We start from the raw sequence: 26,275 nt of genomic DNA on the forward strand, positions 1-26,275 counted from the left end.
CCAGCTGAACCCAACTGTGTTCGCATTTACTTCAGATAAAATTGTTGTGCTTATTAAAGTACGCATATACATGTACATCTCATCATAACATGCATACTAACAACTCTGGCTCTGTACTGTAGTTTATAATTCACTTGGTTCTTGGTGACGGTCGCTTGGTCTTAGTAAAGAACCCTTATATAATCACAATTTTATTACCTGTTGAAAGCAAAGAAATTTAATTTAAGGCACTTGCAGACTTGACCGCACCCATGCCCTTAATAAAATGAGTTGAATCAATATTGCTTTAATGAATGATAGAGGCGAATGTGTGCATTAGCTATAGAGTACAGGCTCACTAGCCAAGTGCTTGCACTTTATGAGTGAGTGACTGTAGAACTTGGAGTTGCTACTGGTTACACTCGTTAGTTTGCAGCTAAAGTAGTCCAATGTCCTAGACTATGAGCTAAACTCTTTCGGTTATGTAATTCGGATTGTGGTAGACCAAATATCCTTAACTGTTGATGCTAGCTCGCTTTGCTCGGCAGTTCTAACCCTGGGGAGTGAATCGCCTAGCGGAGTGCTGAACGAAAATCCATACCTGCCCATCAGATAATTATGTTCCTCGTTGGAGGTAGTAAGCGTAAAACTATGGATCTCCTCACCACCCTTGACTCTAGTAAACTTGTACTGTGTTCCAAGACTATCGAGAAACTGAGCAGCTTTTCTCTTGTTCGCCATTGTTACGCTTTTGTAGCGCCGTTCTATAACATCTACTGGTCACCAATGCGTTAAGGATTGATCAATTCTATTGTCGTTTTGCTCCTCCCTCAGCTCTGCCTTTCATGGGTAGAGCTGTGCGATCTGCTCATCCCTATATACTCTCACAGTGCTGTCATCATCAAACAATTGATACAGCCGAATACTGCCAATAAGTTGACATGAATTCATTTGCACCACGTCTGCGTTCAGTTTTCACATGTCTAATCTATAGTAAACATCTATAGACAAATTTGACAGTATTTGAGTATGTTGCTGTTATAGGAAAATTTCAAGGAAGCACAAATCCTAAACAAGCGACATCAAGTCTCCGTGCAAAAGGGGTTTACAAGTTTCTAGTGTGGTTTGCTCTGCCCATAACAGGCATGTGTTAACTCTATCAGTCATTTAACTGGTTTCAATTGCGCTTGAGCAGGCAGGCAGGCCTCTGTCTGATATGTTATTGACCCTCTGCCTCACTGCATAGTGCACCAGCCCCTTGAACAACTAACTCATCAATATCACGGCTAGCAAATGGAGCAACTCTCCTGAGTGATGATAGAAGTGGATAGAAAGTACAGGCACACTTGCCACTAATCCTCTCTATTCCGATTTGGTACACAGCTCTGCTGAGTCCCAACGCCTCTTGTGTTGTTTATGAGAATTATTTTTAGAACGCTGGAAAAATTATTAGAAATTCATCCGACGCCACTAAAAACTATTAAGCCATACAGACTACAGCCATACAGACTACGCGAAAAAATTATCCACGGTAGTCAAAATAGTAGCGAGCATATTTGTTTTCATGAATGGTCGCGGGTATTTGCAATAATTTTATTTCATAAAAAGTGCATCCACACTATCGATCGCTGTGCATGATCACATTCAATTTACCAGAACCAATATCACACCAGTTGTAAAGAACATGAAGTAGGCCTAGTTAGATTTTGTAAAAAAAAGCCCGAACATCGCCTTGCCAAGGGAGGTCTTCACTTCTACATGAATTCGCGAGCCACCACTTAACTACTAAGAATCTATCATCAACTTTGGGGTCATTAAAGATTTGTACACTTTATCAAGCCAATGTTGATCTGCAGGTGGTATTATCAAAGTATGATGGTTTACTTGTATAAGCAAATGACTATATGCTCCCATTTGATCACCTTGCTGTAGAATGATAAGCCTAATTGGTAAAGTACTACTAGTAAATTATTTCTGTTCTACTTTCGCAGACAGGATATAACTCAGTAGTCAGTTTTAGCTCCTAGTACTTGATCACCCTATGGCCATTGCCCTTTGAACTGACCAGTAACCTGGCCACCTGGGAGGTCACTGGCACAGTGTCAATAATTATTTTAATTCAGTAACTCAGTTTACAGAGCATCATTTCCCACATGAGATTGTGCATTACGCAGTATATGCAGGACTCAAAAGTACTTGTGAACTGGTTTTTCTCATTAGCAGTGCCTTCTAAGAAAGCAAGTCCTGGTTATTTCAAACACATCCATTGGTTCCTCAGTGTGTTTGTTTTTTATACGCTAGAATTACCTGTCTGTAATGAGTGCCAGCCTCCGCCAGTGGGATCAGTTCAAGAGACATACCAGACACTTTATTCATGTTTGCTGGTTGCTTCAGAATATTATCGCTGACAACCATGTGAAACAATGCTTCAAATCAATAGCTGAGACAAACAAGCTATGCCATTGGTTGACTTAATTCCCGCGTTTGACCTATTTTCGCTAGTCAGTACTACCCGATATATGGCTACTTGCACATTTGGACTACTGCCAATAAATTGACCACTGGGCGGTCAACTGAGCCTACTGACCGCTGTCCTACTAATGAAACATTCGTGTTGCCTGGGAACTTTTGTATCGCAAAACTACTAGGCTTTCTTCTATTGAACTTTTAAGCTGTGTGGCTAATGCGAAGCTGTCATAAAATGGCTGAAACCACTCTACGAGTTGACCTACTTTTTGGTTTGAACCAAGTAATTTGAATATGCGCAAACTGTTCAGGAAATGTGCGTTTTCAAGCGGTAATAACGAGAACTAAACTATGGCATAGGATTCTTAAAAACCAGTTTAACCCGCTTCGCTCATCCAGTTGACTCACTACATTCTTTAGTGATTTAAGGCGCTAAAATCTTGAGTTGCTGTTGGGCGATGATAGACAAACCAAATGAGGCTTTGATGGACTTCTACTGCACTGGGTTGGCACATGTTATGTAGATGTGGTTATGACCTGACTTGTTATGAACGACGTGTCATTGACCCCTTGTTCATTGAACCAGTTTGCCTATCCATCTAGTACGTATCTACACAACGCTGGAGTCAAGCTTAATCGACATATGGGTGAGGGGCGTTGGCATGCTACAGTATGCATGCTATGTATGCTGACTAGCTGCCATACTGTCCATGAACAGCCAACTTGCAATTTATTCTTGATACTGGTGGTTTTAAAACAGCCATGCCTTACTAGGTACTCTCACAGTGGGACAATGGAAATATCCTATCTTTGTTTTTTGCCATTCTTTAATCTATACAACTGGCTTTGTAGTAGGCGTGCTTGTGTTGTCCGTCTATTTGTACAGTGGTTTCTACTCAACGTTGTTGTCCAAGTGCGTACACAAATATTGTTTCACCATTATGTTAGTACAGAGGAGTTCAACTATTAGCCAAGTAAAGATGCTACAGTCATAGACTTAGCTTAAGACATGCTAGATAACAGAATGTTACAAATACTAGAGGATTTCTAGAATGTGAAAACACGACACGCGCTTACAATGCTATTCGAGATACAGTAGAAGCCCCTACCACATACATGATCTATTCAGAAGAAGTTTATATTACGGGGATTTTACTTTACACGAACTGAAAATGAATGTAAAGTTAATAGTAATTATATGCAGACTCGAGAAGTACATGCCCCAAGCTCATTCCTTTGGCCCTTCAAAATAGTTATAAGTTATGATGCTACATAAAGAGCAAGCAATATTTTATTTTTATTTTTGGTAAGCAGCCTTACGTTTCAGAGAAATATTTCCTTGGAGTAAAAGTCTGCCCTGTCCTCTCCTCATTCAATACTCCGCCATGTTTTAGCTGAAGGTGTCTCACTTTGTTGCTGTAATTTGAGAATATCTGATTGGGAAGTAGTCTTCAAACGTATTTTCTCACCTTGTAGTTTTAAAGACAAGTCTTCAAGCTTTGAACCACTTATAAATTTTGCAAGTTCAGTTTTTTGTAAACTTTGAAGTTGTCTGCGTTTAACAAATCTTCTTGACCGTTTGGGATGCACTAACAATGTGATGAATTTGCTATAAAATCTGACAAAACATATTTTTCTTGATAAAGCGTTAATTGAAAAGTGCTATTTAAAATATATTTATATAATTGCTAAAATGTGGGTAGTATTTGAGTTGAGCCCAGACACCAACTGAACTCTGATTCTGCTACAGAGCTAAGGAAGGCAGCATTGCTGACTAGGGTTACATTACCAACTCATACCCTATTTTTTACTAGACAGTTCAAGGCTAACTCATTTCAACTTATGTGATATAAACATATTGCATACAACCACTAACAATTACTTTGAAAATATCATTGCTAACTGCTCTAACAATTTTTTACCTGATATCCGTTCTCTTAGCAGAAAAAAGCGTTTTAAACACTATATATACTTTTTTTATAATTTTTGTACAGCATAATTTGGAAAACATTTTTGTTTGAAATGAAATTATTGCCAATTAAGTTTTATGTATATATGTTTCAGAACAATTGATCAGATCGCGTCCAATCAACTCGCCACCCAGAATGAATTACTGCATTGCAGGCAGAGACCAATCCTTACAACTTATACTTCTTCTCCAGTTGATGCGACTATGTCGACCATTGTCGCGGCACACTCGTCATGCTCATCCACACCTACCTTAGCGAGTCCGGCCAATCAAGACGCCACGACTCCTGAGCCTCTCAATCTCAGTATAAACAATCGGAATACATCAGCTACCTCATCTCATGAAACCAGCCAACACAAGACTGTCACTAAACAGGAGTCATGGTCGCCAGAGCCATATAGAATCGGCCAGTATCGAGATTCAAAAGACTATCGGAACAGACGAGATTCAGCGGTATTCAAATCTTTTTAGACCTCCAGAGACAATTATGCTATGACACGAATGCTTTCTTCCTTGTTTTTTTTTCGATAATTAACTTGATTTAATTTTTCAGGATTCTTGTGATCAGCCGTGTTCGTCAGTCAAATCCGAAGATACGGCTGACGATGCCGGCAAGGAACGAAGACGGAGACAGAAACTAGCAAATAAAGATAATCTGGTTTGCCAGGTTGGTCAAGGTTGAATTTGTTTCACATTCCCATTGACGCTGGCGGAAGTCAAGCGTTATCATGCTACCAACTTTGGCTGCTGACATCGACGTGATTAAAACTTATTTTACCTAAGCATTTTATTGTAATAATACAAAAATATTTTTAGATGAGTTTGTTGCAAAAAACTTGTAGCCTGTGGTGTAAAGAAACACATTTAACCCACAATATAATAGTTATTAAAGGTTGACTTGCAACAAAATTCACATTACAGTTATTTTATATCAAAAGATTCACCATGTCTTACTCTGTTGTGTTGTAGGTACAAAATATGTGGAAATGTGATTACAAGCTCTTAAAAGCTAAAAAAACGAACAGTTAATCGCAGCCACACGAGACCGCCGTAGTTTGGATTCTCTTTCCAAAACGGCTCAAATGTGACGTAGTTGTAGGAGATGGCTTCTGTTTACACTTTCATGCAACCTTATTCGTCGAAATATTTTCACAAATATACTTCACGCATTCAATAAAACCATGTCTATTGTTCTTACGCGTCTATTTTATCGACATTGTAATGCTGTCACTTTTAGCAGTGATATCTTATAACTTACAGTAAAAATTCGTTTAATTTTTTAACCGTAGCTCGACGAAGCACACATCATTGTTTTGATAATCATGACGAGCCTGTTGGTCACTTGTGATAATCGAAAAGTACTGCAGAAATTATTTGCGAAATAATGGGTCACATGATCAGATTACGACTTGCCGATTAGACCGAACCGAAACAAAACTGTAAAGTAGTGAGCATCTATATTTGATACGGGGTCTTCGGTAAAACCCGAAGTGTTTGCCATAAACTAGTGCTACTATAAGTTTTATATTGAGCTGTTTATTGGCCTTTCAATTCATGTGAGAACATCACGTGACAGGATGATAACCAAATTTTATGACTACGTCAGGGAAATAAAGAGATTCCAATCTACGGCGGTTTTTCGATTTTGAGCTTTTAAGAGCTTGTAATCACATTTCTACATATTTTGCACCTACAACACAACAGAGTAAGACATGGTGAATCTTTTGATACTAAATAACTGCAATATGAATTTTGTTGCAACTTAACCTTTAACCTTGTAAAGCTGCAACACGTGTTTAGAAATAGTCAATCATGATCTCTAGATTTTACCTAGTTACTCCTTGCCAAACCTCTCTGCCTGAAAGGCTATAGAGGAAATTAACAAAGTTTTAATGAAACCTTAATTGACCAATGAATATTTGACAAAAATATTTAATCACTGGCAGATCTGGAACTTTCCAAATCGCCAGCTGAATGCTTGATTTAAAGTCATCTAACAGTTTTATTTCACCTCCATTTTAACTCCATTTACCGTAAAACCTTTAATTGAGCGTCATGGCGCTCTATTTTTCTACCCTTCTTTCAATTGAAGGTCAATTGAAGGTTTTAAATAACAATTAAATAACATCCTTCCCTCACATTTTCGTAGTATATAAAGCTAAAAGTGCGGAGTCGGGCTACACAGTCTTGACCTTCTAATGAAACTAAAAATATCGTTCTGCAGCGCAGACATTTATATTCAGTAAAACAAACCAAAGTTAACAAATCCGATTCTTATTTAAATTTAATAATGGCACAGAAATTGGTCAAAATTAATTTTTTATGACTATAGATCATGTCAAATCAATTCTACGAAAAGGCCAAGATTTCATTTCAGAAATTTGAATAACTCGAATGATTTGTTTTCTATTTTGTCGATTTGCAAACAGTGTGCCTTCGGATTACGGTGACCCTGTTATACAATTTTTTTCATGTTACGATATGGATCATGATGTTCTTTCACCCTCGCTGTACAATATTTGTTGCCATGCAATATCAACGAAAAGTTTTCTTGAAAGTCAAATTTGGCAGTCGGTATGCTGAATACGTCGGAATAACAAATGACCACCGTACTTGGTAAGGTAGATTTGAAATGTCTATCTTTTAAAACTGCGCTCTATGTACAGGTACATACTGGTTTACTACAAGACCTTGCTATTCATTGACTAATCATGTGTCTTTTCAATTTTTGTCAGTCTAACTGGTTGGTCTGCGTTTTTTTGACTTTGATTAAAGATACGCTAAGAACTATTATCTGCTTTTAATTTTAATCTTTTTGTTAAAGTTTCTATGAAATGTGTTTATCAGCTATCAAAAATACAAAAAAAACTAGGAATTTAAATCATTGAACTAGATGATTCGTTTGTGTAAGACAAAGATTTTGACAGGAAGTTATATCAACTGAGCTTCCTTCAGGGATTCCATTTTGATTTGCGTGAGTTTACTTAGTGACGATTATTACGAGTTCAGTTTTGCTCCTTTTCATGTCTGAATTATCAAATGCTTGAAAGAAAAATGATTGGAACTTTACTCTATTTTTAAACTTGACAAAACTTCCAGCTTTTAAAAAATGGTTTAAAAATATAAGATAATTTGCCAGTTCGAAAACAATTATTGTACCAAAAGATATCCAATGTCATATTGACTGTCTTGATTTCCCTATTGCTCCATTACATGAACAACTGACTATACACGGATTACTCCTGAGGGAGTCCAGCTCTCAGATTATTGCCTACAAATAGGCGTTACAGCGAATTTATTGATTATGAAGTAACCACTGCGACAAAACACTGACAACTGGTATCTATCTCAGAGGGATTGGAGTGGACAATGGTCACTCCTGAGTGAAAATTATTGAAGCTTGCAGTTTGCCGGTAGCTATAAAGGTTATGGCGATATGTTTACAATTGTATTAGACAAATACTTGACAAAAACTCAGTGGATAGACGACTCACTGCAAGATTAGTAACGGACAATCGCTTAGTGTCAGTTATGCATTCGCTCACAGCTCACAATTATGACCTTAATATGACCTCGCTCATGTTAAGCGCAATTGGAAAGGTTTAAAGGTGCTGAACAGCGGCTTGTGAAAAGATTCTCTACAAGCAATAGCAAAACAGTAAGGTTCAGTTTAAACAAGTTTCTTGCTAAAAGGTTTTCACATTTTTAGGAGAAAACCTTTTTATTTGCATGCTGCAGTCGGAAACAAAACAATTAGGTAACAGCAAGCAAAACAGAATAAGGTAACAGCAAACAAAATAGAATAAGGTAACAGCAAACAGAATTAGGTAACAGCAAACAAAGCAATTTATGCCGAAGGACTATTAGATAGCCAGTGGCTAGAGTTCAAAAGTTGAAAAAGAACAGATACATATTTAGTTTGAAAAAATAAACCTCTTACTCACATAAACTACTATAAAGTGGTGAAATAATTAAAAATGACTGGGCAATTTTTCTCATAGAAGAGCTTTGGCGTTTCTAGTTACATTCTAGCAATAGCATTTATGGTAGGGAGCTTAGCCAGAATTTCCTGATGATAAAACATGAGAAACTAATTATGCAAGCATGACCTTAATTTTTGAATGAGATAAACATCTCCAACCTTGTCAAAAGTATAAATTCAGAAAACCTTTCTAAACAGGCCCTAAAAACTTATAATCTCTCATTACATTGGGTATCGTTTCTCAACTAGAATTAAGCCCGACGATGCGATGCCCGCAATTTTTTAAATTTTTAATCAGATAATCTGCAGTTGGGTGCTTAAGCGGCTGGTTTTCAAGAACCATAGGAATTCTTGAAATAAAATATTTTTAATGACCTGGCGCTAGGCATGGAGCACATGAGTGGGAAGTTTGGATGAAATCAGTCAGAACATGTGGAAACACAGAGTCCACGCAGACTAACAGACAGACAATGAGAATGTAGGATTTATTAATATAGATATAAACAATGGAGATCCAGTTTTAAATTCAGTCTCCAATTAGAACTGCTGTCAATCTCTCCTGGAGGTCTTGCATTTTCTTTTACAGAACCAAAACATTTGGTTCAGACATTTGGCTAAGACGTTTGGTCTACAGAAGCTTAGACTACAGTGGACCCCTACCACACGATTTTAATTCGTTCCAGTGTTGGCATCGCAAGGCGTAAATTTCGTATAGAAACCCATAGCAAATATCTAATGTAAACACCTCTTAGTAAAAATCATCAAAATTTTGTATATGTACATATTAAAAATTAGTAACAAAATAATATGTTAACCTTATAACTATAGTTATCTACAGTAACTTTAGAGTATTTAATGGCTATGATCTGCAATAAAATGTAACTTTACAGTGTACTATGTGCAGTACGTACTGTAGGGAGTTCTTACTTTCGAGGCAGACGTATAACATAAACTTTGAATTCACCTCAAATACACCAATACCAATACCACCAATACTTACAACCAAAGGCTGTAATCAGTTTTTACCTAGAGGAGACCTGCAGGGGGTGATTTCACGAATAGTTTTATAACCTTAAACCAATGGCTTGTAAAACCTTGTGTGTAAAGCTTTTTGTGTGACAACTCATCTGCGCTTGGTTGGAGTGACCTAAGCGAGATACCGATTGCTAATCACCAATTTCACATTTTCGATTTATCATTGTTAACCACACAATTATTATTATTTAGTAATAATGTCTTGTATTTTTGTCACATGAATTACAGACCAAAAGCATCAAACTAAACAAAAATATTTATCAGTACAAAGGTTGTAAGTTGACGACTACCGGTATAGGCAGGCGAGTCGTCATTTTGGCCATTTTTGTGTAGGTCAAATTTTTATAACTCTTTTAGCACGATATTTGTCTCACAGTTTTCCAGCTTATTGTTTAGATACGACTGTGCTGCTCCATGTTGTGGTTTAATAATCTGTGTTACTTACAAAGATGAGTTAGAAACACAGAAAATTAAATAGAAAGTCTTGTCTTTGTGTAATTGATTGTTAGTAGGCAACCTTATCCAATCATTTTGGTTGTATTCTTGTCGATAAAAGGAGCAATATGAAAATTGAACCTGCTGCTTGTTGTCACAGTCAACATAAACCTTTTAAGAGAGTACACTGTTTGTACGTTGATATAGCCTTATTCTAGAACTATACTCTTCTTTCTTGTTTTGTTCAATAGAATAAAATGCACTCAACTAAAAGGTTGTACACTAATTGTCTTCAATGAAAGACAATCAAGAAACCGGCTAACTGCTGTAATGAATGAACCATTTCAAATGCTATCCTGTCAGCCACTACATTGAGCAGAAATGAAGTTGCCTTTTTATGTTAATGTTTTAGCTCTAATACCCTGTAGGTACAGGTTACCCTACAGACCAGCAATGCTGATCATATCGGTTAGCAAACGCTTCCAACTTCGTACAGAGCCATAATCGTAGGCTAAAATATTTCGACATTCATCATTGTCTATGAAACAGGAAATATAAGTTTACGCGCACTGATAAAGTACGCCTGTACAAAGTACTCTCGTACAAAGTACAGTTGGGTGATTCAGCGAATTCCTCTGAATGGTTTGGTAACTTAGCCATGTTAAAAACTCACATGATAATAATTATCAACTTTCGCAACAGACCAGCTGCTAGTGAGTCACAGGTATTGTCATTAAGAATCTTGGCAACCTTGCGATCGATCGGCTGTCAATAGAAACTGGTTATGTCCAGTTTAATCAACAACTATTAGCCAGTGGTAAACATGCAAATGATAGCTTTTGCAATCAAATTTCTTCTAAAAATGATCATGCATATTAGTATGTGATCTGCCTGTTTAAGTTAGCCCTGTTTACTTGGAAGGATAAACATTCCTTATTAGCAAAATGTATAGTACACAAAGTTTTCATTTTTGTTGTCATTGCTGGTTGGTGCCTTTATGCTTATACATTTTGGATGTTGTTTTTTACCATATTTAGCATTCGGTCTCTGCTGATCCGTTAGATTGTCAAATCCCCATTCTACCTAATGTCACAGCCGTGTTTGTTTATAATAAAGCACTTGAATACAGCCATCCCTGTGTAAAACCATCAACCACTGATAAACTACTACAGAGCAACACAGCATACGTTGACAGCCATATCGGAATGATTTATATTTGAATATTAAAAGAATGTCAAGGAATGGAAGCGCTGTGTTTATTTTGACTTCTTATCAACATTTCTTCTTGCCTGTGTTTTAGGTGTGTGGAGCTAAGGCCAACGGCCACAACTTTGGTGCAATCACTTGCGAATCATGCAAGGCCTTCTTCAGACGTAATGCACAAAAGAACAAGGACCTGAAATGCAATTTTGAAAATGCGTGCAAAATCGATGAATTCACTCGAAAGTTTTGCACAGCCTGTCGATTAAACAAATGCTTCCTTGTGAACATGAAGAAAGAATGGATTCTGGGTATATAGCTGCTTCATTTTCTTTTACCGATTTATTGGACATTTCTAGATCATTCGCTTCGAATGGATTACTAGCGAATGTAGGTCAAAGTTAACTAGCCTGTCTCTGACTAGGCTGTGTCCTCTAAACTAATTGGACTCCAGCCAAGCTAATCTAGGGCAAACCTGTGTAAAGTTGTCAAGGTTAAATGCCAGCTGACTGTTTTTTCTGCGAGCTCATGTATATTAACGCCGTTAAAAGATGGTTGTTCAGGGATGTTTGAAGATTTTTGTGGATGAAATGTTGTAGATGAAGAGGCGTTGAAAAAGCGAAAGAAGCTCACCCGCCGATCAGTAAAAGAAGAGGCTAGCGGCAGCGAATTTGACCCCTCTTTTTTTCCTGCCGCTTTTGCTACTTCACAGGTAAGCGTGGCTCTTCCATAATATCATCAGTGTATGTGGGTTCTTCAACAATACCTGCTATGTGGGACAATAGCTCACGTGAGTAGAGATCACGTGGACCACTGCGTGTAACCGGCTATGGTATTGATTTTACTGGACACTGGCCAGCTGACAGCAACAACGCTATGCCCTCTAGTATATTGCCTGTTGGCCAGCTGCTGACATTTGGGGTGATCGCTCACAACCAGGCAAACCTAACAATGCTGACCTGGTCAATATGGTACAATATCCTGAAAACTGGCGGCTAAACGTATAATCCCAGGGTGGCTAGTAGTATCATGGCTACTAACTAATCTTATCACGCTTGGCGATTATCAGACGAAGTAATTTCTGATATGGTCAGCGTCAAGTGTTTATGATTGTACCGGACAGTTACTTTAAGTATGTACTGACATCAGCTTCGCTTATCTATTATATCGGAATTGATCACAAATGTGGCTCCCATAAAATTGCTTTGATAAATTGGCGAGTGGTAAAACTTACCAATGTAATCTATGGCAGAGAAAACTGTGATTCTATGGATAATCTCCATGGAAGAAAAGTTTGTTTTTGAACTTTGTAACATCTATAAACCTCCACAAATTTGATAAAATATTTCGATATACTCAGTATAGCTGATAGTTTCGATGTTTTCATGTGTAAATTATATTGTTGCAAATTAGACTGTCGGCAATGAATTTATAACGTTATATTTAGCCTTAAATCTTTGTAAACTGTGATGTGGGCAAAAAAATGTTGTAAAAGCCTCTTTTTGGTGTTTAAGAAATCTAGGTGTCTAACACCAAACACTCAACTCAGCTTCAGCCAGCCTCTGTGGAACTATGAACATCTGACAAACTGGCAGCTGCTTGATACAGTGTATATTTGAGAACAAGGGTCTCTGGTCGACTATTTTACCACAAAACACCTGTAACTCACTTTCCTCTCTCAAGTAGTGAAGTAGGAATTACTTAATTATTTTCTTAGCTTTTTAGATGTGAATAAAAATAACTTATGCAGTAATTAACGGTAATTTAGTTACCATTAATTAGTAAGGAATCTTTGAAATCTTTAAAATACTCTGAAAACATTTAAATAATGTAAAATGTTTCAAAAATTAATCCAATTGAGTGCAAACATTTAAAAAGAAAAACAATATGGAGGTAAATGGACCCGAGGGCATTGACTAATAAAGTCTCTGTTAACAGTTGTATGGTGCTGGCAGTATGCCACTACTCCCCCATCCAAGCGCTCTCTATATGCACATGGAGCCAAGGCTAACTACTGTCAGCCCAGAAAATACGGAGGGACGGGATTATCCACCAACTGCTATGACCGATGAAGATCGATCAGAAATAGACAGAATCATGGAGAACTATCCGATGATGGACTATCCAAGTTCGGTTAGCTCCACTGCCACGACACCTACAGCACAACAACCAACCTCTGTATCTAGCGCTACCTCTAGCAGTAGCAGGAGCCTCGATTCTACTGAGGCTGCTTCTACCTCCCCCCAACACACTCTACCTCAAACTAACAATTTCCCTCCACTCCTTGTAGATATCAAGGTAATAACAAAGGCGAGGTTAGGGACGCAGAGGTGGAGAGTAGTGTCAAAAATGATGCAACGAATGAGTGTTGTTATTGGATGGTAGGAGAATGTAGGAAAAAACGTAGAATACATACATGTAGGTCAATATGTTAGTTCTTGTTAATGCCCTCGTCGATGGCCGACCATGACTGGGTAATCATAGTTTATCTCAATAGTGTGGCCTTACTAAATACTTACTAGGATAACAGCTCGGCGCTAGAACATAGCCTGCCTACACCGCTGACCTAGGGGCTATTGACCCTGAACCTTGTATAAGCTGCGCGCGCTAGTAGCATTGTATGCAAGCATTCATCTAACTAATAAGCACTAAACCTTGACGCAAGCCAATGGCGCCAAATCAACACTCACTAGTCTTTCAATGTACTGTTATCAAGCCTGCTCAGCTTACGCGTTTGCTTGCCTCTGTCAATGGATTGGAAGTGAGTGAATGGAGCGAAGCCCGTTAATCAATGACAAATGCTAAGCACAATCAAAGAACTTGCTATTTGCTTTAGCCAACTAAGTACAAATTAGAACTATGTCCAGCGAGTGAATGGCTCCCGAGTGAGCGGGCAGGGCTAGGCACTGGCAACTAGAGTCATGTCCGCTGGTAGTCTGTAAGCGGATATTAGGTCGATGGTAGAAGCCGAGTCAAATAAGAGTCCATTGACATGGCCTGCCCAGGGGCCTAGTATTCAATGCTAGATGGTTTCAAGAAATCAGTCTAGGTTTGACTACCTAGCATAGACAGGAGCAATTTCCGTTGGATGCCGGGTGATAATTATCTACAGAAAATGGCAATTGCCTAAGCGTTGTAGTACCATTTTTAAAAACTGATTATAATTGCTGCTAAAGCCTGGAAATACTCATTTAAAACAGAATTTTGGATTGCTTCTCTGTAGAGTTTCTGGCAAGTACATATTTTAGGGTATGTCATGAAAGATATGAATACATATCCATACAACTTTCAAACTGTGCTACATTCTTGGAATGTTGTATTTTGGTGTACCACATTCCAAGAGTGTCACAATCTGTGAATATTGCATTCCATAGAAGTTGCCATCTCCTGAGTTGACTTTTTGGGGGGTTTAATTTTTGTGGATGTTTTATGTCATGGGTTACATTTGGTACGTGTTGCTTTTGATGCAACTTCCAGTAGTTACATTGATTACTACTGGACTATCGGTTGCACTTTCCATCAGGCGTGTGCCTATCTAGTAACAGATATTTTTTGAGGATAGGCAACAGGAATTGTTGCAGACAGTGATTGTTGCAGACAGTGATTGTTGCAGACAGTGATGGTTGCAGACAGTGATGGTTGCAGACAGTGATTGTTGCAGACAGTGATTGTTGCAGACAGTGATTGTTGCAGACAGTGATTGTTGCAGACAGTGATTGTTGCAGACAGTGATTGTTGCAGACAGTGATTGTTGCAGACAGTTATTGTTGCAGACAGTTATTGTTGCAGACAGTTATTGTTGCAGACAGTTATTGTTGCAGACAGTTATTGTTGCAGACAGTGATTGTTGCAGACAGTGATTGTTGCAGACAGAGCCCTCGTCAGAACCGTTTGTCATAGTTCATCCAGAAGATCCTCCTGAGGACCCGGCGAATGCCGACGATGAGGAGGATGAACGAAGAGCCTCTCCTCAGGTAGATGCCAGTTCACCTGATGCTTTCAAAATACACCGCTTTTTTGAGTTTACTGTCTAGGAGTGTTGGTCAGCTTTGTTTTCTAAGCGATCAGTTGTAGATAGGTTGAGTGTGTGTATTGGTCTAGGTATTTTTCAGTCGTCTGTCACCATTGCATCAATTAATTTCGAATGACTTGAATGCTAATAGACAGGCCAAATGCTTGCCTCAAAATAGACTACATTTGGAACAGCGAGTAGCCTATCACGCCTGACTGACCACAAGGCTGGCGTTGGGTGTACATATTTACATGATGCAGTACAAGTACTTGCGGGGAATGGGCTGCAGACAAAAGTAGTCCAAACAGCTTTATTCAGATATTGTTGCACTCGAAGGCAATTCAATGGTTGAGTGACTTGGTTTGTGATGCTATGTGATTCAGTATTCTATGGAGTTGTATAACTTGCCTAAGTGTTGTTTATAGCTCATTTCTCTTCTCCTTAAATCAAAATGCACCTAGTTGTACCAAATTTATGAAAATACATTTATATGTTAGAAGCTATACAGTAAAACTGACAAATTTCAAGCAGGATGTCTGATGCCCTTAAAAGTTCCTTTGAAATGATCAACCGTTACGTGTATTTTTTGTAATAGTCGGTGATTGAATGCCCGGTAGTATATCAACTCCAAGGTGTTTAATAGATTTTGCCTATATACAAAATAATATTTTGTATGAATATATTTTGTTCACACCAAATATTTGTTCATATTTAGTATGAACAAATAAAGTTACAACAAAATAGTGTTTTGATCCTTCTAAAGATTGAACTTTTTTGTCGTGTCACAAAATTGAGATCTAGTCAGACTGACAAACTACGGCGAGCTGACAAATGGGATATTGTGCGCTCTGGTAACAGTTCATATCTCGTCCAGCTTGTCTAGTGTACCCAAGGGCTTTGGTAAGATAAGGAAAGTGAAGTAAACACATACGCATCATGGAAGGCCGTTATGAAATCGTTGCGTTGTAGCCGTATTATAATAGCAAACACTGCCCAATTTACAGGAAAATGTGTAGTTTTTGTTTTTTATACCTGTTTTATAAATATAACTTTAAGTGTTGATCGCTTATAGGCAATCCTGTCTGTTTCATCAAACACAAAACAAATTATTTATTTCTTAATAAGGTGCAAGAACAAATAAATTAATTGACAAATGACATCTTTATTAAGTTAATGAACTACGTTAAAAAATCAGACTTCTCCCTCGCAAAATTGGGGTTTTGGTGATCTTGATTAACAATCAAGATCACCAAAAGTGGATACGAAATTCTAAGCAGACCCTTAAACTTTATGTACTCAAATCTATGTCAATAAAGGCGCGGCAATAGTCGAGACTTGTTGTCGCCAATTTCGGCATTCGCTTTTGCTGATGCTACTTTTAATCTATGTTTGTTTGGGTGAACTACGGTAATGCTAGCTTGTCAAGGGCACAAAAGTAAAGCCTTGCATCGTGGAGCATTGTTATCGGCAACATTGTTAGGCTAGTGTCTAGTTTGTTACATCACAATCAATATTTTACAAAGCCAACTTGAAACATTTGTGTTCAAATATGAATGACCATCAATGGGTTTTATATCGGATCTTTGGTGACCGGCATGGATGATTTTGAATCCGACTGAGTAATTGCTGACTCTCAATATAACTATGGGCTATTTTGGGAGACTATTTTGAAAGTGTCCATAGAAGTTTCTAATCTCATTGAAGACTCTATGGACACAAACAAAAGACTCTCAACACATTTCTGAAGAATTATTGCTGTATTAGGAATACCATTTCATGGGTTTTATTTAATGAAAGTATCAGTGGCTCAATGTGGGTACATCTATTAACTATTTTATAATGAATTATATTTTGACTAGGCGCTGCATGCATTCCTGCTAGTTCTTATTTTCTATCTGCTAACAGAACAGAATTACACCAAGTTTGGCAATAACATAGCCACTATGTGGTTCTTTGCTGTTTCAATCATCACATGCGACTGTAAAAAGGGCTCATGCTGATTCCCCTTTCATAATGGAGTACTTGCCTGAAAATTTTACTAATAACAAAACACGTTAATAATGTATTTTTTTTACAAAGCTTGGTTTGAGATGGGTGCAGTGAATCTACTAACGGAAATATGCCCGATAAAAATAAAATACCTTACTATAAAGTTTCACCATTTTTATTTTAGTTTCATAAATTATTTAATGGATGCTACAGTCAGAAATATAGCATAATAAATAAACAGGAAATGAGGCAATTTATGCCATAGGACTGCTAATAGCCAACGGCTAGAATTCAGAAGTTACAAAAAAGTTCAGAAAAAGAAAAGATACGCATTTAGTTTGAAAGAATAAGGCACTCAGTAACATAGTTCACCATGAAATGACTCAATATATAAACCGGTCCCTTTTTATTATGGAAACACTTTGGTATTTTTTGTTTCATCTTAATAATAGTGTTTATGGTTCGGAGCAGTTAAGGTTGGTGACATATATAACATTTGCTTAAGTCTAAGATATGCGCGATGCAGGTTTTTCAAGAGCAGACAACTCCATAAAAATATGGTGAGCTGTCGCAACACCACAAACTAAAACCACAGAATGTTCTAAGATAATCATAGATATAGTAAATCATAGATATAGTAAATCATAGATATAGTAAATCATAGGTATTTAGTTGATAGATAGCTGATTGCTGTTAAAGTTGCTTCTTCAAAGCTAACCTATTTGCTATACGCTGTTGTCCGATCTATACCTGGATACACATGACGATGGTTTATGGCAGCTACATTTAGCAATAGACATTCTCGTACGATGAAGGTGCTTTCTTGTTTATGCTGTATACAAATTGTAATATTTTTTCATATTTCACCCAATGAAGTAGAAGTCGATGTACCGAGGCAAAGTCCACATATTTTACAAAATTAATTACAAAAAAACTCGTGAGCAAAATCATGAGTAATTTCCCTGTGAAATAATTTATAATCTTTCGTCATGCTTGAGGACGTGCAGATTGATGACAAATGGGAACAATTTTCAACTGTTAAATAAAGCCAGTTTGTTTGAATGACGATGAAGAATGTGTCTTGCTTCTACAAACGCTTTCATATTTCTAATTTGGTACTATATAATACTATATAATAATGTACTTTGATACTAAATAATAATATTTCCAATTATTTCTAATTTGATACGCAGGGAAAAGCTTATGCATTGAGATTATTAGCGGTTGAGCTAAAACAAGACCAGTGATTCGCAACTTCGGTTTAGCAGAGACCTAATTATTACTGCTGGTTGGAGGCTACACTTGTGACATAAAACATAAACTTGTGTGTTGGTCCCCAATACTTTATTTCATTCAGCCATAATTGCATAGTCGTCATGACAGCTATTCTGTTTAACGATTATAAACTTTTTTGCTGTTAGCTGGTTAATCAAACCTTGTGTGGCCCGCTCTGGAAAACTACAAGCAGAAATGTTTTAACAGGGGGACTCAACCTGGTACTTGTAGTTTTCCATGTTTTTTATAAATATAAAATTTTTCAAAAGGACAAGCTGATGAGAAAGACATTGCAAAACATACACCTTGTTAAGTATTGCAACTATGAGATATGTCCCTTAAATATAATTTTATGTTTTTTTATAAAATCTCAACTTACAAACTATTCAACTGATGGGACAAAAATTAAACACGTGGTTGTCTGATATGCAAAGTAATTTCCAACATGCTGACATCTTAAAAAAAATTTCATATTTTATAAGCAATAATAAAAATTAAAAATAAGATGTAAAAATGAACAATTCTTGAATTAAAATAATCTAAACTATATACAGTATAATGCAAATTGGAGTAAATAGTATCACATGTATCTATCACTCAGTCTATTACTGGATCTAAGCATTGCTGAGCCGACACTTCTATTCACATTTGTCCCAAGTTCAAGTGACAACTCTACAATTCTTTGTTTAGTTCTCATAGTTTTACATAGTTTCATAAAATGCATTTGTTTTAACGCTATATATAATTACTTCAATGTATTTTGTTGTTTTCTAGGCTCTTGGTAATGAATCGAAAAAAATACATTGTGTATTTTATCAGAATTTAACAGTCAACAATTTGAATATTTACCTTTTTATGATGAGGTTGGGCTGTATTTTACTTTTTTTGTAAAAATATTCCCATATTGCTTTTAAATTTTAAATAATGTATTTAAAATTTTAAATGGTTTGTAGTAAAATTATTTTTTAGGATATTTTTAATTATTGATATTTATGGAACACACGATTGATTGCTGATTAGGAAGGAATACACAAGGAATGCTGATTAGATGATACATTGCTGATGGTTGACTTTATATCTCCCCTACACATCTTTAGCAACAAACAAACTACAGTTTAAATTTTTTTAATGTTATATAACTAAATTTTTATTTGGATTATTCTGGCCTTAACAAGTTTTCTTAATTTAGCAGTTTTGTAGGTATTCATATCTTTTATCTTCTGCTTTTCATATTTTTTAGATACTGGCTGAGCATCCTTTAAGAAAAGTGACTGAAGACTATGTACATCGGTTGATACAATTTATCAGACTTCTACCAGAATTTGACAGCCTGAACGAACATGACCGCACAACTGTGCTTAAGGTAGGGCAAGTTTAATGAGCCAAAGTTCCAAGTCATTAATGGTTCACAAATTAAGGCGCATACATGCGATGACCACTCTAAATTTTTGGAGGCTGAACTGAGATTCAGCTTACAATGTTATGGTCACTTGCCTGTTTTTCAGTCTGGTCAACCAAGTTTAATCGAAATAGCCTGTCATGTGAGGTACTTGCTCGAGCATCGCACCCTAGCCGCGATGTAATTTGCGGCTAGTGCCACATTTTGCTAGCATATTATGTCCACACATTATTTGAAATTAAAAATTCAGGAATCCAGATACAAGCCAAATAAAGTGGCATATTTTAAGAAGTGCTCAGCTAAGCTTCGTTCAAAAATTTTGCAGGCCAAATATATGAAGAAATACTTCATGGTGTAATGGGTTTTATAGTTTGAATTTACTCACAAATAAAATATTCTTCAAGTACTGAATCGTATTTTGCTATACAATGCACCCTCGAGATACGATGTTGATCCGTTCCAACGTTGCCATCGTATAGTGAAAGAATCATATGTAGGGGTATAGGAACCATTCTCTTTATACAATGTAAAAATAATGGTAAAAATCGTCCAAAAGTTTATAAAAATGCTGTACATATTGAAAATTAGTAAGAAAATAGTATGTTAACTATAGTTACCTACAGTAGCTGCATTGTATTAAGTGCACCTAGTGATTATAATCTGCATTACTGTAAAATGCAACATTATGTGTGTACGAAATGAAGTATGCACGGTAAGGAGTTCTTACTATCGTATGCACGTTATTACTTACGTACGTAGAACATAAGCATTTAATTCACTTCAAATAGGTTTATCTTACTAAACACACATTCAAAGCTAATTAAAGCTGAGTTTCAGTATGTATTTTCAACTATTACACTAAATTTTAACTTTTCATCACTAAAATCTTTTCGCTTCCCAGCTTTTACTATATATATAGCCTTTAGCGAGTCTGGTTAAAACCTTTTTAAACCTAAATTGACCATAAAAGCCGTGCGTTGCAATTCTCAAAAGCGGCCTCTCGTACACTTGACCATATAATGGCCATCAAAAAACGATATTTTATTTACTAGAAATTCCCCTGTCATACAGCCCACGACCAAAGTGATATTGAAAAAAAGAAAGGGTACTGATGGTTGAGAAATGCAATATTAGCAGTCAAATGGCACTGCAGTGCAATAGGATAACTGCAATGGTAGCTGTAATGTACTCGGTGTGGGTGTTATTATGTACAACAAACAGCAATAATGAAAGGACAAGATTATATGTTTATATCTCTCCCCCTGCAATAGGAGAAATGCAATATTAGAAGTAAAATGCACTGATATTAGAATAACCAATAATATTAATATAGTAATAATAGAAAACCAATGCACAATTCTGTTTACATTTCAAAACGTCATAGCTAACAATATCAAGAAGTTGTGATATTTTTATAGATTTTAGAAAATCTACTTTACAAAACTATTCAGAAAAAATAATAACAGTAACATATTGCCCATCATCGATGTTGTTAGTCTGACACTTCAATAGTCATCAAAACTTTTATCGTCATTTTCTTTACTTTCAATGCTTTGGACATCAGTTAGAATACCGAAGTACTCAAAAGTGTCCAAAATGTCAGTTACTTTGAAATCGGCAAAAAAGAAACGATTATATTTCAGTACTTCTACGTTAATTACAGAAACCTTCGGCAATTCGACAATGCTATAGACTGGTGAAATGTGCACGTTTTTTTTGGTGAAATGCGCACGACTTAATGGTTCTATTCTCCCTCGCTCGGCGTTTCGTTTGCCGGACTTAATTTTGATAAAAATAAGGCTTGGAAAGTTTTAATAATGATTTTCGGCCAAATTAATCTGTCTATTTGTGTATAATCCGATCAGATGGGTAAGTTTAAAGATATTGTCGACAATTTACAAAGACTTGGTAACATATTTAAATAGGACTATATGTGTTTTGTATCGTTATTATACTTGAACGGCTTCATTGAAAAATGGTTAAATTTGTTGATGAGATTTCAGTACCAGGGTTTGCGACGGTGTTGATGAATAATTTTCATGAGTTGTGTGCACATGCAATTATCATAAAACTCTCAAACATTTGCTCCGCTCGTGTTTGGTCGTGGGACTATACAGTAGTGTACCCACATACCGTTGGAGTAACTTGACTTGAGCTGTTGATCTAGTTTATTATTTTTGGGTTGAGAAAAGCAGAAATTGCCAGGAAAATACAGCTTTGCTGCTGGTCCAGAGAAAACTCGCAGAAAATAAGCTAACTTAGTGCGGATTATCACTTATTGAGAATGACACTTGCTCGTGCACTGTAAATGCTGGTGCAGTGCAGAAAATTGCTAGCTAGCTAACATTTGTAAAAGGATTCAGAGAAGGTTGTACAGTATTTTGTCTTGAATCAAATGTGCAAAAAAATCAATGTGACCATACATACAGAAGTTTGTACGTATTTATACCCTAGAGGGCATGTTTTGGCAAGTTCTAGAAAGTAATATGGATGCGTCAACTATCTTGAGTAGCTAGTTATATATGAGTTACATACATACGATGATTTGTATTTACGTAGTAAATAACAGGCTCATATGCAAAGACATGGTTAAATAAGAAAATAAAACATAAAATCAAAATGAAATGAATAAAACAAAATAAAACATGCAATGTATTGAATAAAGCATGAAAAAGATGCCACACAAAGAAGATAAATAATGATATGCATTGTACAGTATTGTTTTTATGTAACAGTTCACATCAGTAAATTAACACTTAACACTTTTCTGCCGATGTAAGTTTTATGTCTCTTCTACATCCCTATTCTACATCCCTATTCTACATCCCTACATATCTATTGCTTTCAACTCCTTCAAGTCGTCAGTCATAAGCTCCTCCTTGTGCTCGCTTTAACGTATTTCTTATTTTTAATAATTGCAATTGTGGATTGGTTGCGAACATATTCCTTTGCAATATTAACAACACAGGCATCTTCCTATTTATTTATGACCTCCAACTCTGTTGTCATGAAAATCATTTTTCCTTTGTCTTGTAAAGGGATTATAACGCTAAAAATGAATATTCACTCTCGATTATGTGCTTTTCACAAATTTTTTACGTGGAACGCTGACCTGAGAGAAGTCGGTCATCATGTCTTTTCTAAATGTTGTGAAAATGTTTTCGGCAAACAGCATTTCCGGCGTCTTTGCTATTTCGACGTGCGTTGTGAGCATACCGACCGCCAAATTTTAACTCGGGCGAAACTTTTCTCGAATTCGTATGGTGAAATAAAATTCGTATAGCGAGGTGAAGATCTCACGATGTTCAACTTTGTAAGATGAAAAAATCGTATATCAGGGTAATCGTATCGCAAGAGTGCACTGTGCTTGAATTAAAATAATATGACATTGAAACCTGGTGGAACGATGACATATGTTGCTGTATTCACATTTTGCTCAAGCACATAGAAACATTTGTTAGATAATAGATCCTAATCTAAGTGGAGTCATCTTCTCAACAGAATGAGTCTTTGCTAAATAACCTTGCAGATTCTGCGCTAGGCTGTTTAGCAAATGTGTGGTCAATCCTTCAATCATAGAGTATGATATCTGCTCTGCATGTTGCAAGCAGATGCTGAGAGTGTTTGTGAGATTATTGTTGCACGAACAATGTCTCCACGATCTTGATGTGTCCGAGTCTAGTGGCAAGGGAACCTCGACGACTGGAGACACACCCAGTTGCAGAGAGCTATTTAAGGTTGGATGCCATTCTTGTCACCACCAGTGGCTTTTTTTGGGAATTGAACCCCCAACCTGTTGTTTACAAATTTATTGAAATTGCTGCAAGCCTCATACTGTTCATTTTGATAGTTGAGAATAGTTTGTCTAAACTAGTCGCACTGATCTCATTTGTCAAGCTTCAACCATGAAAGATAACACAAAAAAGTTGTTAGTGGATGCACGAAAATTTCTAATAGTGTGCAACTCAGTTCTCAGTTTTGGCTGAAGCACTATTTTTGCCTAGAGCTTCACGATTTCCGAAAATCACCAATAGATTTGATATTTCATATAGACGATTGGAGATATATTGCAATATTATTATGTAAAAATAAATTATTAACTTTTTATCAATATCTTTTGACATATTTCGACCTAAAAAGAAACTGTTTTGAATGCGCGTGGAGGGCCATGGAATGAGCTTATTACAAAACTAGAAGGCCCGTGTGTTTTAGTTCTAGTATCTCTTACTCTAAAATTGTTCAATATGCGATAAATTGTCAGTACACAATTATCATTCATACGATTAGTGATAGCTCTTCAAATTGTAGGGATTTCAAACCATCCACCTTAAAAATCGACACTTGCTGAGAAACAAATACCAAATAATTAAATTGCCATATCGTGAAGCTCTATTATACATACTTGTCATTGCCGCTGTATCATTGATTATGTTATATTTAGTCATGCACAAGAGGTAGTTAGTAAAATCAAATATATTTTCATATTGACTAACAGGTTTTGTCCAGCTTAATGAGATGTGCTCACCATGCTACAATATTTTTTGACTAAACCAGTTTGTCATTGAACATTTAGATAAAAAATGGAATCGGTGAACAGACACCAACCGCAAACATGACAAATTTGCTAAGGTTTGTGTAGAGGTCCCTTTAGCCTTTGTTCTAGAGCATTTTTAATTGTACTTTTTAAGGGTGGAATACTTGAAGCTTTCATCATGAGATCAGCCATAGTATTTGAGGATTCTGGAAGAAGTGAAAGCTTAGCGAACCCAAATAATAAGAGCATCGTTGCAGAACATTTGAAGTTTATCAGGAAGTTTAATGCGGTTGCCAAATGGGACAAAGTGATAATGATATTAGGAGCAATTGTTCAACTTTTTTCTGACGATATCCCAGACCTACAGAATAGAGACTCGATAACGAAAGCTGCAAGGCGATACGATCGTCTCATGCAATCCTACCTCAGAAGTAAATACACAGCGTCAGAGGTCAAGGATCTTTACCAACAAATAAAACGGATGCTACAAGATGTAAGGGCTTACAGTCAAGTCTTCTCACAAGGTATAGGCAACATCTCTGACGTGGAACCCCTGTTGAGGGAGATGTTTAGCATTAAATCTTATTAGAGCATTCTATTTACTATATGGCTATCCATTATTCATGTCAGGGTAGTGAGGAAGACTGATTTAATCGATTTCGTGCTTCCTGACTACTAGCAAAAAGAGGAATGCTGACGATGATGTATGGAATCAGTTATGTTATTGTAGCAGTGCGATTTTTGCAATTTCGCACAAACCAACATTGCGTTTATCTCAGGGGTTTCTTTCCTATCGTATTAATAACCTGGCATTTGCAGTATAAAATGGCCAGCTCAATATTTTTTTAGTAGGATATCGACTTGTTTGGTCAGTACGCTTGAGCATTTATCTACGACGCCGCTCTGTATTTTTGTATACTGATGAAGGATCGATCGTGTTATCATTTAAGCATTGCATTTGCAATTGAAAGATTTTTTTCTGCCACTAAATCATTGCGCAATTATAGAAATCCGATTCTTTAGCACTTGGTGAATATGTTCTTATATAGAGTTTTGTCAATGTTGACAAGTAGATGTAGTGTATATAATCCTACTTAAATTTCCTTTAGTGAATTTGATATACTCGAGAGTACATTTATAATCTGCAATCAAATGTCTGTATAGCAATATACGGCACGAATGTGTGCCAAATTCACCTTGATCATATATGTCCATGTTCCAGTTTTTGTACAAAGCTATCCACCCTATTTGTTAAAGTTTTCCATTATTTGAACCCTGGCTGTTTTTGTCAATGTGTGCCAGTAACCCTGGTGAATTTGTCCGATGATCTGAAGTTTTTAAACGTTTATATAGATAGATATAAATGTGTCCATAATACCATGATATTTCATAAAACACTAGTATAAAAGTCGGGTAACCCACAGTAATGTCATCAAACAGAAAAAATAGTACGTCACCATTATTCGGGCTAAAAGTAAAAGTTTGTATCTATTGTGCACTTGATTATCATCATTTCATTACTTAAAATATACTGGAAAATTATAATGATCATAAAATTCTTTATTTGCATCACAATCATTTATGACCTACCAGCAAATGAGTCGTACCGATTTTTTCGAGATATCGTTCTACTAAAATTTGTTATTAAAACGAAGGAAGTGGGTAAGTGGGATATTTGAAAACTGTTACAAATGGAAGTGAAAATTCCAATCTATCATCCTGTGCAAGAATTTCTTTGATTGGTTTTCGCTGTTAATTAGAAACAGATTTTGTAAACAAAGCCATGTGAATGCCGGAAAACCGGCCTTTGGGGATTCTGACACACCCTACGCAAAACCGTCCGCTCTGGTTCAAAGAGCCATGTCTGTCCGTTTGAAGCCATGGCTAGACATGAAAATAAATTGCATCATACCAGGTTCAAACTCACAACTTTCAACATAACGTCCTTACACACTACCATATATGCCATTCAACCAACTAAGATCGCTGCAGAGCTATCC

The 26,275-nt window shown here is 36.5% G+C and overlaps 1 protein-coding gene across 3 annotated transcripts in view; it reads left to right on the forward strand.

Annotated features, from left to right (window-relative positions):
* LOC137395291 (nuclear receptor subfamily 1 group I member 3-like) overlaps window positions 1-25,481 on the forward strand; it is a 36,863-nt gene extending 11,382 nt beyond the window's left edge. For 2 of the 3 annotated variants that reach the window (XM_068082175.1, XM_068082176.1), the window contains exons 2-9: window positions 4,510-4,867; window positions 4,968-5,081; window positions 11,167-11,377; window positions 11,666-11,778; window positions 13,005-13,364; window positions 14,936-15,040; window positions 19,583-19,705; window positions 24,430-25,481. In XM_068082175.1, the coding sequence (XP_067938276.1) occupies window positions 4,510-4,867; window positions 4,968-5,081; window positions 11,167-11,377; window positions 11,666-11,778; window positions 13,005-13,364; window positions 14,936-15,040; window positions 19,583-19,705; window positions 24,430-24,864 (1,819 nt within the window). In that variant the 3' untranslated portion in view covers window positions 24,865-25,481. The remainder of the gene's footprint in view (window positions 1-4,509; window positions 4,868-4,967; window positions 5,082-11,166; window positions 11,378-11,665; window positions 11,779-13,004; window positions 13,365-14,935; window positions 15,041-19,582; window positions 19,706-24,429) is intronic. The other variant, XM_068082177.1, reaches the window with a different exon arrangement.
* The last annotated feature ends 794 nt before the right edge of the window (window positions 25,482-26,275 follow it).

This window comes from Watersipora subatra, chromosome 4 (genome assembly GCF_963576615.1).
Source record: "Watersipora subatra chromosome 4, tzWatSuba1.1, whole genome shotgun sequence".
Classification (NCBI taxonomy): Eukaryota; Metazoa; Bryozoa; class Gymnolaemata; order Cheilostomatida; family Watersiporidae; genus Watersipora; species Watersipora subatra.